The 13794-nt window shown below is 35.6% G+C and overlaps 1 protein-coding gene and 1 long non-coding RNA gene across 2 annotated transcripts; both read right to left on the bottom strand.

Moving 5' to 3' along the window:
- Positions 1 to 3609: 3609 nt before the first annotated feature.
- LOC141483362 (uncharacterized) lies at positions 3610 to 4384 on the bottom strand. Its single transcript, XR_012466038.1, has 2 exons — positions 3781 to 4384; positions 3610 to 3723 (listed from the first exon to the last, which is right to left on the bottom strand). It is a non-coding gene; the product is annotated as an uncharacterized lncRNA (long non-coding RNA).
- A 3449-nt stretch (positions 4385 to 7833) lies between these two features.
- On the bottom strand, positions 7834 to 11566 carry LOC111506614 (retrovirus-related Pol polyprotein from transposon 297). The gene is made up of 3 exons (XM_074175741.1): positions 11354 to 11566; positions 8716 to 10100; positions 7834 to 8500 (listed from the first exon to the last, which is right to left on the bottom strand). The coding sequence occupies exons 1-3, from the start codon at positions 11564 to 11566 to the stop codon at positions 7834 to 7836; spliced, it is 2265 nt and encodes a 754-aa protein (XP_074031842.1).
- Positions 11567 to 13794: the final 2228 nt, after the last annotated feature.

Genomic DNA, 13794 nt, shown 5'->3' with positions numbered 1-13794 from the left:
GTGTTTGATGCATTATCTAAAGATAAAAACGGAAATTTTTCAAATAGTTGTCTGATGAAGGGACAAAACATGATTGAACTCTTAAATATTCAACGAAAGTCATTTTTTGTGGAGGAAAAAATCGGTTTTTTATCGACCTTTTTTTGGGTAATGGTTACCTTCCACAATCTGAAAAAATATAAAAATTATAATGGAGAACTTTATACAAGTGTAGAAGGGCAAACTTTTTATTATTATTTATTTATTTATTTATTTATTTATTATTTATTTATTATTGCATTCAACAATCTTTCAACTCTTTCAATCAAAGTAGAAATAGAACTCACATAAATAAATTTAAAAAACTACTGGAAGAAAAACAAACAAGTTTTTTCAGTAATAAAGAAAATAACCAACAATTTACAGAAAAAACTGTAATTAACTTGTCATCCAAAATTCTCAATATTCATGAAAAATCACTACTGGGCAAAGGACTGAATTTCTCAGTAACTCCAAAAATAGTACCAACATTTGAATTAGTTACTGCTATAGAAGAAACAGCCCTAAATTTACCACCTGAAATATCTGGTGATTACAGATCTGAATGTAAAAACATTTTGTCACGACCCCATCATATTAGAAGTAACTTGAATAAGTATGAGAGAATTACAATAACATCCCTTCGTTCAGATACTAATATCAAAATACTTCCAGCTGATAAAGGTAATGCCACAGTGATAATGGATACCCTCGATTATGAAAATAAATTATCTCAGTTGATTTCGAACACAACATACCGAACACATAATATAACAAAAAACGTTTACAAAAAACTAAAGGATGATCCAACAAAATCAATTGAACAAAAAATTTATAGAACATTGGCTAAATATAAAGACATGCTAACCAAAACAGAACGCACTCAACTAATTTCTCATTTTAGTAAACCTCCTCATTTCTATGGTTTACCAAAAATACATAAACCTAATGTTCCTTTAAGACCAATTGTAAGTTCCATTGCATCTCCCTGTCAGAAATTAGCAAGATACCTTTTGGAAATTTTGAAACCAATTTCAGGAAACAGTAATAGTTTCCTAAAAAATACAACCCATTTCATAGATAAACTTAAAGACATAACACTCAGTGATGGTGATGTTCTGATGAGCTTTGATGTTGAAAGTCTTTTCACGAATGTTCCTGTTGATAAAACTCTTCAAATTGTCAAATCCAGGTTGGAAAATGACTCAACTTTAAAACATCGAACGAAGTTGGATGTTAATTCTATATTAGAATTTTTAAAATTATGTATAGACAAAACCTATTTTCAATATAGAGATGATTTCTATCAACAAGAATTTGGCATGGCTATGGGTTCCCCTTTATCTCCCATCTTAAGTAACATATATATGGAGTATTTTGAAGAATCTTTTGTTGAAACTTATCAGAATGGTCCCAAAGTTTGGTGGAGATACGTTGACGATATTTTTGCTATTTGGAATAGAAACAACGATGACCTGAATACTTTTTTGAATTATATCAACGAGCGGGAGCCGACAATAAAATTCACAATAGAGATTGAACAAGATGGTCGACTCCCTTTCCTTGATGTAATGTTGGAGAAGTCATCAGATCAACTTGATACAAATGTTTATCGGAAGAAAACACATACAAATAGATATCTCCACTATACATCAAATCATCATGCGAGTGTTAAAAAAGGTATAATAAATTGCCTTTACAAAAGAGCTAAAATGATATGCAACTCAACTGAAAATCTCAATAAAGAAATATCATTAATTAAATCTGTTTTGAAAGATAACGCTTATCCAGATTCTTTCATAAATTCAACAATAAATTCAATAGAAAATAAAGAGTCAATTAAAAACCAAACGAACATACAAACAGCTTCACAAATTCAACAACATCCAACTCAACAATTACCGACTCAACATCCAACGACACCTTTTACAACTAACGTTATACCTTACATTCCAAGAATATCTGAAAAAATAAGACGAATTGGAAATAGATATGATGTTAGAACTACTTTCAGAACAAAAAATACACTGAGATCTATACTCACACATACAAAACCCAACAACACTGAAGAAAAAACAAAAAATTGTATTTATAAAATACCTTGTTCTTGTGGTAAAAGTTACATTGGTGAAACCTCAAGACCATTGAAAGTGCGTGAGAATGAACATCGAGATTATATAAAAAATAGACAATTGACAGGATCAAAATTATCAGAACACATTTTAAAATCAGACGGTGAACATCGGGTGGAATGGAATAGGACAAGAAAGATTACCAATGAGCCTCATTCTAAGAGACGTAAGCTAAAAGAATCAGCGTATATTCTCATGTCTGGAGAGAATTGTATCTCGAATAGCTCCTTAGAAATAGATCGTACTTGGCTACCCATCTTGAAGAAAACTTTGGATAGTGACGAAATGGCAACAAACTGATATCGGAGAGTACCTTGTATTACATCAAATATTTCAGTTGTCAATCAACAACATTGACATAATTTCATATTTCAAAACTTCTTTGACATCTGTCGAAGAAGTAAAGAAATAAGCTCTCAAAAAAGGAATAACTGCATATCAATTCGATTTTTTATCCATTTCTGAAGACGGAGGCAGATTTTGGCCTCCGAAACGTAAAAGATAAGTATAATTTCTTAATATTTTTTTGATAGGCAAAATTGTGAAATACGACAAGTTACTGATAAATAGAAGATTTTTCTTTGTGAAAAATACTTTGATTTTTACGCAGTAACTTATCGGGTAAACTAAAAAGTTTGCCCTTCTACACTTGTATAAAGTTCTCCATTATAATTTTTATATTTTTTCAGATTGTGGAAGGTAACCATTACCCAAAAAAAAGGTCGATAAAAAATGATTGAACTCATTCCAATAATTCTTCTCAAATTGGGATCATCTCATCTTGGGATGATTGGAGTAATTTCTGACATCAAAAAGGCATTTTTGCAAATAAGTATAGCTGAAGAAGATAGAAATATGCTTGTATTTCTCTGCTGGGAAGATTCTTCATTAAAAATAATGGAATTTTATCGCCACACTAGAGTAGTTTTTGGTATATCATCAAGTCCATTTAAAAATGTCCCCTGAAAATTTAAAAGAAACAGCTTTGAAACTCATGGACTCCTTTTATATAGATAATTGTGTAACTAGTGTTGATACTAGAGAGGAATTTGAAAAATTCATTTCAGAAGCTAGAATATTGATGTCATCTGGTGAATTTAAGGGGATGGCTTCACAATGGCCCACAGATTTTTCTAAAAAATTATGAAGAATTACCCATAAAAGGGAACATAACTTCGGTACTGAGGTTACAATGGAATTTTGAAAATGATACGTTGTCATGCGATGTCCATGTATTAAATTTGTAACGGTCTAAATTTACTTGTAAATATTGTAGATCTTGTTCGTTTATTTACTATGGAATCGACAGAATTGTCATTTATTGATGACGAACTTTTCGTCACAGCTAGGGACACATCTGGTTTGTCAGTGTGCCCAACCTACATTTTCAAAGAAGTTGTTACGTTTCAATTTAGCACTAGATCAAACTGCTCTTATGTGACCTTTCAAAAACACTACCTTACCTTTTAAGATCTTTATTCAGAGGATATTAACAATGTAATTCAGTTACAAGTTCATTTTATTCATTTAACATCATAGTAATGGGAATCTTCCGTTCCATAGAAAACCATACCTGAAATGTATAAGAATAAATGTATGCTCCCTGACTAACTGCTTGACCAGTACTTACGCATTCTCCTTTTGCCAATCGACGTTGGAGATCCGAAATTCCTCGCTAGGTTGAAATAGTTGTTATTGTTTGTTTCTCAGTTTACTTCGCCTATCATTTTTCAGCCGCTGCCTGCCTTATTCTCTATACCTTTCCGAGAATATTTCTTGCATAGATTGTTATTCATCACTTCCAGAAGGATTACTACATATTAGAGCCATATCGCCTGAAAAACAATATTAGTTAGCTCTGGTTTCTGAATACTGTTTGATATTTTCGGTAAATAATCTGAATAATACGAATGCTCTAATATTTGTACTGAAAGGGAAGGATGTGGCGACTTACCTTGTATGTTTCTATTCCATCGCATGAATAAGGATTGGTAAATAGTTGAAAATAGGTTGGAACAATATATTTTGTAAATATTCGTAAACAAGGTTAAGAGACAGCTGTTGGTTGACATCTGCCGAACTTTCGTAGTGTCGTTCCGTCGACTTACACCGAACTAGTTCTACAGTTGTTCACGGGTGAGGGATTGATCGGTTACTCAAGTTGTCAAGGGTTGTTTAAGGGTTGCATTGCTTTGAGAAGGAGTTTTGATGGGTCATGGACTTGTTGATATTGTCTCAAGTAGCTGTGGAGGAATTGATAGATGTATGATGTTGTGCACAGCGCCCCCTTGGTGCTTGTAGTGTAGATTGGATGCACTGTGGCAACAACTGGTTAGCTGTCAGATGTGGCAGTCGCTTAGTATTTGGAAGTTAGCCTTCGGTGAGCTTGGTTCGGAGTTCAAAGGGTACCATCAGACTGATTGTAGGATATATTTGGTTGTATTTGTGCCATCCTTCACGGGGATTATTTCTACAAGTCAGGATTGTATAGTGGAAGACTGATTGGTCATTTTGGTGTGGATATTTGCAGTCTGAAACTTAAGCTCTTTTGAGGATTTGTGGTGGTTACCGAACTCGTGCCAGGTGGAAGGATTTCCGAAATTAGATTCATAAGAAACAGAAGGCCCTCAGTCACTCATCAAGTCCCAGCAGGACTTCCGTGCAGAACACCGCACACGAAGAATCGTATAGAAAACCCCTTGGCCAGGGGTTTTTCTTCCTGCTTTTTTTTGTCTTCGTTAAGGGTTCCTGTTTTCCTGTTTTTTTTTTCCCTATTTTCTTTCTGGATCTTATTTGGTGATCCATTACTGGTCCAGCTTGTCGTGCCCTACAGGGTGATCTATCTTGGTGGTGCTACAGGGTGATCCATCTCCGCCGTACTACAGGGTGATCCACCGGTGCTACAGGGTGATCTATCTTGGTGGTGCTACAGGGTGATCCATCTCCGGTGCTACAGGGTGATCCACCTCCGCCGAACTACAGGGTAGCCTAACACCATATACCGGGTGGCCCAAAAGGAGCACGCAAGTTATAATTGATTTATTTGAAAATTTGTGCTATACTGAGATATTTAAATAATTGTTTGCCCTTCTGTTTATTGATACCTGTTTGATATAGTGTTTGTTTATCGTTTATTGATTAAGAGTTTGTTTATTGATACCTGATTGACATAGATATTTGTGAAACGGAAATTGAGGTATATTCTTCCTTTCACGATTGCTGATTGACACCGATGCGCCTACGCCTGAGCTCACGCGACGCAAACGAGTTTGTCTTACCATCCGATACTAGTATTTACGATTTCACCTACTCAATTTTCGTGGTAGTTTTACTCGACGTATTGTAGTTTTTTTTGAGCGTCGTTACTACCGTAATTTATGGCTGATTGAATTCGTGGTTAGATACACCGCGCTCTTGTATGGACATTTGAACATCGCGTAGTAGTGTGAATATTGCATTGTTGTCTTAGAAGCGTTGTTGGTTAATCCATGTAAGTTAGGATTACTGAATAAATCATATTGGGGATCTTTATCTTTTATTTCCAATATTAATTGGTAAGTTATTGATATTGTGAGTTACTTAGGGTATCTGGAGGATTAAATTAACCTGGCGCCCATTAAGATCTACTTGAAATTTGCTAAGTTGTTTAACCCACTCCCGTCTCCACTGTTTAGCTTAGCCGCGGATACCCATCTGTCTTATTTGTTACCGACAGATGATTTAGTCTCCTCTTGTGGTTTGTGAGGTGACAAATTAATTAATAAACATTCCAACTACAGAGAGGGCTTTATTATCAGCAGCAAAACGCATTTTTGACCCAATTGGGTTCACTTGCCCTGTAAAGTTACTATTACAAGAAACGTGGAAGTTGAAAAAATATATTGTGATTCTAAACAATCTGAGGAAATTATCCCAGCGAAATGCTTCATGCATGCATATTTTTTGTGATGCAAGTAAGTTGGCGTATGTCATCTAATACAAGCTAAATGGAGGATAAGTCCCATAAAAAGTGTTACTTTACCACGATTGGAATTATTAGCAGCATTAATAGGAAGTAGGCTATATCAATTCGTAATGCAGGTTGATTATTTCGAAACAAGGAGTAGAGACGACTGGATCCTCCGGGAGAAGGAAATATTAAGAGCAGCTAGTTGTTGGTTCACAGATGGATCAAAAACACCTTCCGGTTCTGGTGCAGGTGTTTTCAGTCGCAGACCCAGGACAGAGATATTAACCTGCCTAGGAACCTATGCGACTGTATTTCAATCGAGAACTTACGCTACTGAATTGTGTGCGGAGATGTTGGAAAAATATAACCGCATGCACAAGTCAATGAAAATATTTTCGGACAGTCGAGCGGCGTTGAAAGCTCTTTAGCTCCAACCGAACAACGTCTAAATTGGTAGCAAATTGTCAAAAACTATTCTCCTCGATAGGAAGACTTAACAGATTGTCTCTGGTCTGAATTCCTGACTATACTGGCTTGGAAGACAATGAAACTGCTGCCTCCTTTGAAGAGGGTGCTGCACTTATACAGGGAGTGACTATATGTTTCGTAGTGGATAAAACATCTTTTTTTGTCTTTCAATGTTTCATTGGGGGTTTGTACTTTTACTTGCTTTTACCGGGTAAGTCAAAAGGGTATTTCATTTTTCAGTTTTGTAGAGTTCTACAATTTGAACTTCCTCTTCGGGCAGTTTTTTCCTATTGGTCTTTGGAGTCCAATAATCCCTGGAATTCTGAACACATTGAGAGGCTATGTACAATATCTAAAAGGGGCTATCGCTCATCCGTGGAATATACAGGGCGTTCCAATATTACCAATTTACAGGGCACTACAGATAATCGTACCGAATTGGTGTGTGCCATACTCTTCGAGGAGCACGCAAGTTTGAATGTAATTTTTTTATTGATTGCTTATTGCTGAGATATCACGTTGCTTTGTGGCTAACTTATATTTCATAATTGTTAGAGATGTAAATGCATATAATTTGGTAATATCGCCATTTGTATATAATTGCATATTTTTGAATAATTTAGCTATATCAGCTACGTTTTTTAGCGGAACTGCTCCCCTTATTGGAAATGGTATTTATGCATTCTCCTTCCTTTTCTGCTCGATATTGATTCATTTATAGTTGCCAAATAGAGCCTACTTAGTTTTGCTTATAGTATCAGTAGAGTTAGATAACGGTTGCTTACTTGCGTCATACGTTATATATTTGCTTGCTACTCTCATTTATATGCCAGTATATCAATTCGTTGAATTGAGAAAGCTTATTGTTTTTTTTTGCTGAATATTCAATGCCTTCTTAATACTTTAATACTTACGCTTTCAGTCCAGTGGTTAATTTTTTTATAGGGTAATGTTTGAAGATCCTGTACTACATGAAAAACTATGATTATTGTTGTTGACAAATTGGTTTATATTGTATATTCACACAACAAAAGGTGTAATTTATAAATAATTATTTATTATCAAAATTCATATCACAATACAAAATCTGGCCCACGCCATTACCCGACATCTTATTCGTGAAAAAACCCTAACTCTAGAACCTCAATTGCCAGTACCCCTCTAGGCACTGTCAATTGTCAGGATCCTGTTACGGTGCATTCACAACGTACGTAGCATATATTACACTCCTTCCCACTTAGCTTGTTTCCAAGATCCCAGCCACGGTTACAAATCCAACCTGTCAGGAGCCTTACTAACTCTTTGAGATTTACGAACCAATGATGGAGATGTCTTTGAATACTTGGGGGAGGAAACCCTGACCCTATCATTTTTAGCAAGAGATTTAGGTATAGGTGTAATAGGATTAACAGAACTCTTTGGGTCAACTACTTCAACTGAGGGGGGAACCTCATTATTTTTTAAACCTTGATTTTCTATAGATTTCTGCTCATGAAGGTTTTCACTATTACTCTCAGGCCTATCCGACTTTTGGAAGTTTTCTACCGCCGACTTATCTGTTTTACCTGATCCATCTACGGAAACATCTATTTCTGGAAATTGTAGAAAAGTTGGTTTCAAATGATCCGCGTGAACATACCGAACTCTTCCTTCTGAGGTCATAACTAAGTAAGAATTTATACCAACTGCTTTTAAAACTTTAGCTGTAACCCACTTCTTCAGCTGTGTCATATATAGCATCACTGACTGATTCACTAAATACATTATATTTTCACGTCTTCCCTTGTTTTGTCTCTGGGCTACGACTTGTTCTCTTTTCCTTTCTACCTTCCCTTTTAAATATTTTGGATGAAACATGTTTAGTTTAGTTCGGGGAACTTGTTTAAATAGCAGTTCGGCCGGTGACTTCATTGTGACGGTACTTGGAGTGTTCCTGTAATTAAACAAGAAATTATCCAACTTATGCTCAATTGAATCGCATTTCTCATACAAATTTCGGTTGAAAATATCATTTTCCATAGCTTTTTTAATGTTCAATACTGACAATTCATCCTGTAAAAATACTTTTTTCAAAGATTTTGTTGCTGTCGAAACGCATTTCTCTGCACTGCCATTAGATTCTGGGTGATACGGTGGTGTGTTAATTACATGTATTCCATTGGATCTACAGAATTGATGAAATTCGTCACTGTTAAAAGGGGGTTATTGTCTGCCACCAAAACTTCAGGTAGACCGAATCTACTAAAAACTTCACGAAGTCTTACAATTGTCTTTAGAGCATTTGTTCCATTCATTCGAAAAATCTCTAACCATTTTGACGTGGTATCTATCATCAAAAAGAATTTGTAGCCTTCCAAATCAAAAAAATCAACATGAATTCTCGAAAAGTTTCTCTCACTTTTTTCCCAAGCTGATATGCTGACATTTTTTTCACGGTTACTCAATATTTGGCATGCTTGACATTGATTAACAAATTGCTCAATATGGTCGTGGATATTTGGCCACCAAAAATCGCTTCTAGCTCTCAGTTTCATTCTTACAATTCCGGGGTGACTTTCATGTAAAATTTCCAACAGTGCACCTCTTAGGGATTCTGGTATTACCACTCGATTTCCCCAAGTTAGGCAATCACATTCTACACTCAGCTCATTTCTTCTTTGAAAATAGGGCTTCAATTCTTCATTGTTGCAGTAAGACCACCCATGTTTAATGTTTTCAATGACTTCACTCACACATTTGTCTTTCTTTGTCTCTTCACGAATCAGCTCTGCCGTAATAGGCAGGTTATCTTCATATGTGAAAGCAAAAACTTGGTCCTCTACCTTACTGTCTTCGAACATCTCAGAAAGCGGCAATCTCGAAAGACAATCAACATTTGACATCTCACTAGCTTTTTTGTATTTAATCTCATAGTTATAAGCCGATAATGTCACCGCCCATCGCTGAATTCTAGCATGAGCTAAAGTAGGCAACCCCTGTTTTTCTCCAAAAATGGTTTTTAATGGCTGGTGATCAGACAAAATGGTAAACTTTCTTCCATACAAAAACTTGTGAAACTTGCGAACTGCAAACACGACTGCATACGCTTCTCTCTGTACTTGAGCATAATTTCTTTCTGATGGTGACAGCGTACAAGATGCAAACTGGATTGGCTTACAAACACCGTCTTCTACCAAGCTTAAAATTGCTCCCAACCCATATGGACTTGCATCTGCAGCCACTATAAGTTCCTTATTAGGGTCGTAGTGTGTTAAAGTAACACAGTTCTTAATCATGCCTTTACATTTTTCAAATGCTGCCTGTTGAGACTTTCCCCATTTAAAAGGTTGGCTTTTCCTTAGTAGGTCATTCAGTGGACTCAAGATATCTGAACAATGAGGTAAAAATTTAGAATAAAAATTCAACAACCCAAGAAAACTTTTAAGCTGAGTTAAGTTAGTGGGGACAGGCGCATCCATAATTTCTTTTACTTTTGACTTTAATGGTTTTATACCTTCTTTACTCAAAGTGTGTCCTAAAAATTCAATTTCTGACTGAAAAAATATACTTTTGTTACAATTTAATTTGATATTATGTTTTTCAAAGCGTTGTAATACTAGTTCAACATTCTTAATACATTCTTCTAAATTTCTTCCTGAAATTACACAATCATCTAAATAGACACCTACAAATTCCAACCCTTTCAAAATTTGTTCCATCGTTGACTGAAATATAGCTGGACTACTTGAGATACCATAAGGTAATCTAGTGTATTGAAATAATCCAATGTGAGTATTAATTGTTAATAACTCTTGACTTTGTTTGCTAACTGACAATTGTAAATAAGCATTGGATAAATCTAACACACTAAACATAACTCCACCTGATACTGAGAAAAACAAATGATTCAGAGTTGGAAGAGGGTAGTGATCCATTTTTAAAATTGGGTTAACAGTTTTTTTAAAATCCCCACAAATTCTGATAGTATTGTTTTTCTTTGGGACTACCACTATAGGACTAGCTATATCTGCATGACTAACAGGAATAAGAATACCTTCTGACACTAAACTTTCAAGTTCAACTTTTACTTTTTCTCTTAATGAATAAGGTACGGAATAAGCTTTATGAAAAATCTTATTTGCATTTTCTTTGACTACTAAATTAGCTTCAAAACCTTTAATATGTGTTTTTCTATCCTTATTGAAAATATTTGGATATAACTTCTTAAACTTTTTTAACATACTTTGAACTTCAACATGACTCAGAACATAACTTGACTTATTAGTTGACAATTTTAGACTGTTTGGGGAACTAGGATTATTGCCTGTTGTAGGGTTATCATTTTCCCTAACTTGACATATTGCAGGTAAATTTAATGACTTTAATGACATATTGTTCCTTTTCCAACCTCCCTGACACATTGGCTCTGTTCCCTGGCTGAGACCTTGACTTTTTGCAACTGACGACCGATTATAATCATTATTGACATTTGGGATTGACTTATAATTCGACCTAAAACACTTACAATGATTATTTTCTTTCTCAACATTAGGCATTATGTTATTTTTGACAATTTGACCAAAATTAAACATTGATCTCCAAGCTGGTTTAAGCTCATCCAACCAGTTTCTACCTAACAATGGTTTGAAAGATTCACTAGTTTTAACAACAATTAGAGGTAAGCATTCAAAATTATCCCTATCCCTTCAGATATGGATTCATCTGGTTGTTGATTTCTACTATTAAACTTATACCTTTCAGCAATTATTGATACTTCTGGTGTAAAATGCTTTTCTAACACGCTCACCATATCTTTATAAGCTTTCGTCGTCGGATTTTCAGGACGCATAAGATTTTTCAACAATTTGTATGCCTCCGGACCAATTAATGTTATAAATAAGGGACCTTTTTCTTCTTCCTTTGTGCCATTTACTTTGAAAAGCTGTTCCATTCGCTCCTTGTACGATTCGAAATCGCCTCCATTGACATTGAAATGCTCTATAGATCCCACTAATGACATCTTTTTTTTTTTTACTTTCAACCGACAATTTTCTTTTTCACTGACCTGACTTATGGCAGACTCCTGACTCGTCGCCAAACTATTGTATATTCACACAACAAAAGGTGTAATTTATAAATAATTATTTATTATCAAAATTCATATCACAATACAAAATTTGGCCCACGCCATTACCCGACATCTTATTCGTGAAAAAACCCTAACTCTAGAACCTCAATTGCCAGTACCCCTCTAGGCACTGTCAATTGTCAGGATCCTGTTACGGTGCATTCACAACGTACGTAGCATATATTACAGTTTACTACTACGGTTGTTGTTTCAATCAGAGTTGGTAAATTGGAAGATTGAGTTTGCGAAATCGGGTATTTATATGGCGCCCATAAATAACTTTAAATTCAGTGACATCTTATCGAACCACTTCTTCACTGAAGCTAACGGCAAATGCCCACTTGTCATTCGACACCTGTGTTTGAGAAACCTACCCTGATACGGCTCAGTGTTGAGGTTTCAAATTTCCAAATAACATTGTTTTACAGTGGGGTCTTCGTTGGTTCAACAAACTGAGCATACTGTTGCTGCAAGTCAGGTTGGAAACATACTGCAAAATTATCAGATATTATCTACACCATCATCCTTATTTCTTCAAACACCTTCAGAGTCACCAATAATTGCAACAAGTCACCAGCCACTGAAGTTGACTTCTAAATCTTGCAAAAGTATTCAAATCGATGCAAAAGGTGAATTGCCAAATATTCAAACAACTTATTTGCATAATTATATATTTGTTTACAGGCTATCAGGCATTACAGAAGTTGATCACCCTTCAACAGCAAGATGTCCAAATTTCAGCTCTCTTGGAGCAATACAATACCCCTGGAGTGAATGATGCCGAGGTTCCAGATTTCCCTGTCGCAATTCCTCTTCAATCCCAAGAGGATCTATGTATCTTAGAACCCTTTTTAAGCAGTAATGAAAACATTGTGGTAATTTTAGGAACCATACTACTAAGCTGCACCTAATTGATAATCCCAAATTTGTAGATAACTTATTTATCAAGAATTGGTGGAGAAAATGTTGTTGTGAAAATCAACAGGATTTTGAAATATATGATATAAGATAAATTGGTGGCAAAGTTTTTGGAAACCGAGAAAAGAGGGAATTTGGAAAACTAAACTTATTCAGATACGAGGTATGTAACTTTATTTCTACCTTGAGTTGCATATCTGAATAAGTTACCCAGGGTGTCCCAATACATCATAGGCAAATGATTTCAGTGCTTCATAAGAATTCATATTTTCAATTACCCAGAATTAAATGATTATAACTTTACAACTTTAATTTTTGACGGCCCATCTCAAGATATTCATATGAAAGACGTTTCGTCACCAGTGTTGGCGTGATGACGTAATCGACAATTTTTTTAAATGCAAACAGGGGTCATGTGGCACCTCATTCAAAAGGTCTACTAATCATCTATTCAACGGTATAACCATGCCAATATTCATTTATACAAGATGAACCAAAACATGTTATTTATTAAAGTACAATAAAATTATAATAATTGATAACCTTCAGCTATGATGCAATGTGAAAGCCGGGCACTGAATTCATTTCTAACGTTTCCGAGAACTTCGGGTGTTATTTGTGCAATCTCCGCTCTGATGCGTTCCTTCAACTCTTCTGAATCATTTGGTCGATTTTGGTAAACTTTACTCTTCAAGTATCCCCATAAAAAAAGTCTTACGGGGTCAAATCCGGAGACCTTGGTGGCCATTCGATCGGCCCTCTTCTTCCTATCCACTTTCCTCGGAAAACAGTATCCAGGTAGGTTCGTACATCAACGGCGTAGTGTGGGGGCGCCCCATCCTGCTGGAACCACAAATCATTTCTATTTGGGAATAGCTGATTCCGTTGTGGCATCAGATAATCTTGAAGAAAGTGTAGATACCGAGCACCAGTTACGCTTTCCTCAAAAAAGTATGGTCCTATTATCTGGTTGTTCAAAATTCCGGCCCAAACATTCACTTTTTGTGGATATTGTGTGCTATGCTCCTCCATCCAATGTGGATTTTCTCTTGCCCAGTATCGATAAGTCTGACGGTTTACGTGACCGTTGAGCATAAAAGTAGCTTCATCTGTGCGAGCGCTCCATCATGATTTCGCAAAATTCGACTCTTCTGTCAAAGTCATCTTCTAACAGTTCTTGGACCAGCTGAACTTTATACGGA

Source organism: Leptinotarsa decemlineata, unplaced genomic scaffold (genome assembly GCF_025532065.1).
Source record: "Leptinotarsa decemlineata unplaced genomic scaffold, Ldec_3_MD MMD2_P_RNA_scaffold_14, whole genome shotgun sequence".
Classification (NCBI taxonomy): domain Eukaryota; kingdom Metazoa; phylum Arthropoda; class Insecta; order Coleoptera; family Chrysomelidae; genus Leptinotarsa; species Leptinotarsa decemlineata.
The sequence above is the reverse complement of the archived record's forward strand: the minus strand, read 5'-3'. Positions and strand labels throughout refer to the sequence as shown.

Coding starts and splice junctions, on each gene's coding strand:
- LOC111506614 (XM_074175741.1), bottom strand. CDS start 11,566: ATGTCATTAGTGGGATCTATAGAGCATTTCAATGTCAATGGAGGCGAT. Junction 10,101..11,353: donor CGAAAGCTTATAAAGATATG/GTGAGCGTGTTA, acceptor ATATTTTTTCAG/TCAGAAATTGAATTTTTAGG. Junction 8,501..8,715: donor GTAGATCCAATGGAATACAT/GTAATTAACACA, acceptor GTTTAATTACAG/GAACACTCCAAGTACCGTCA.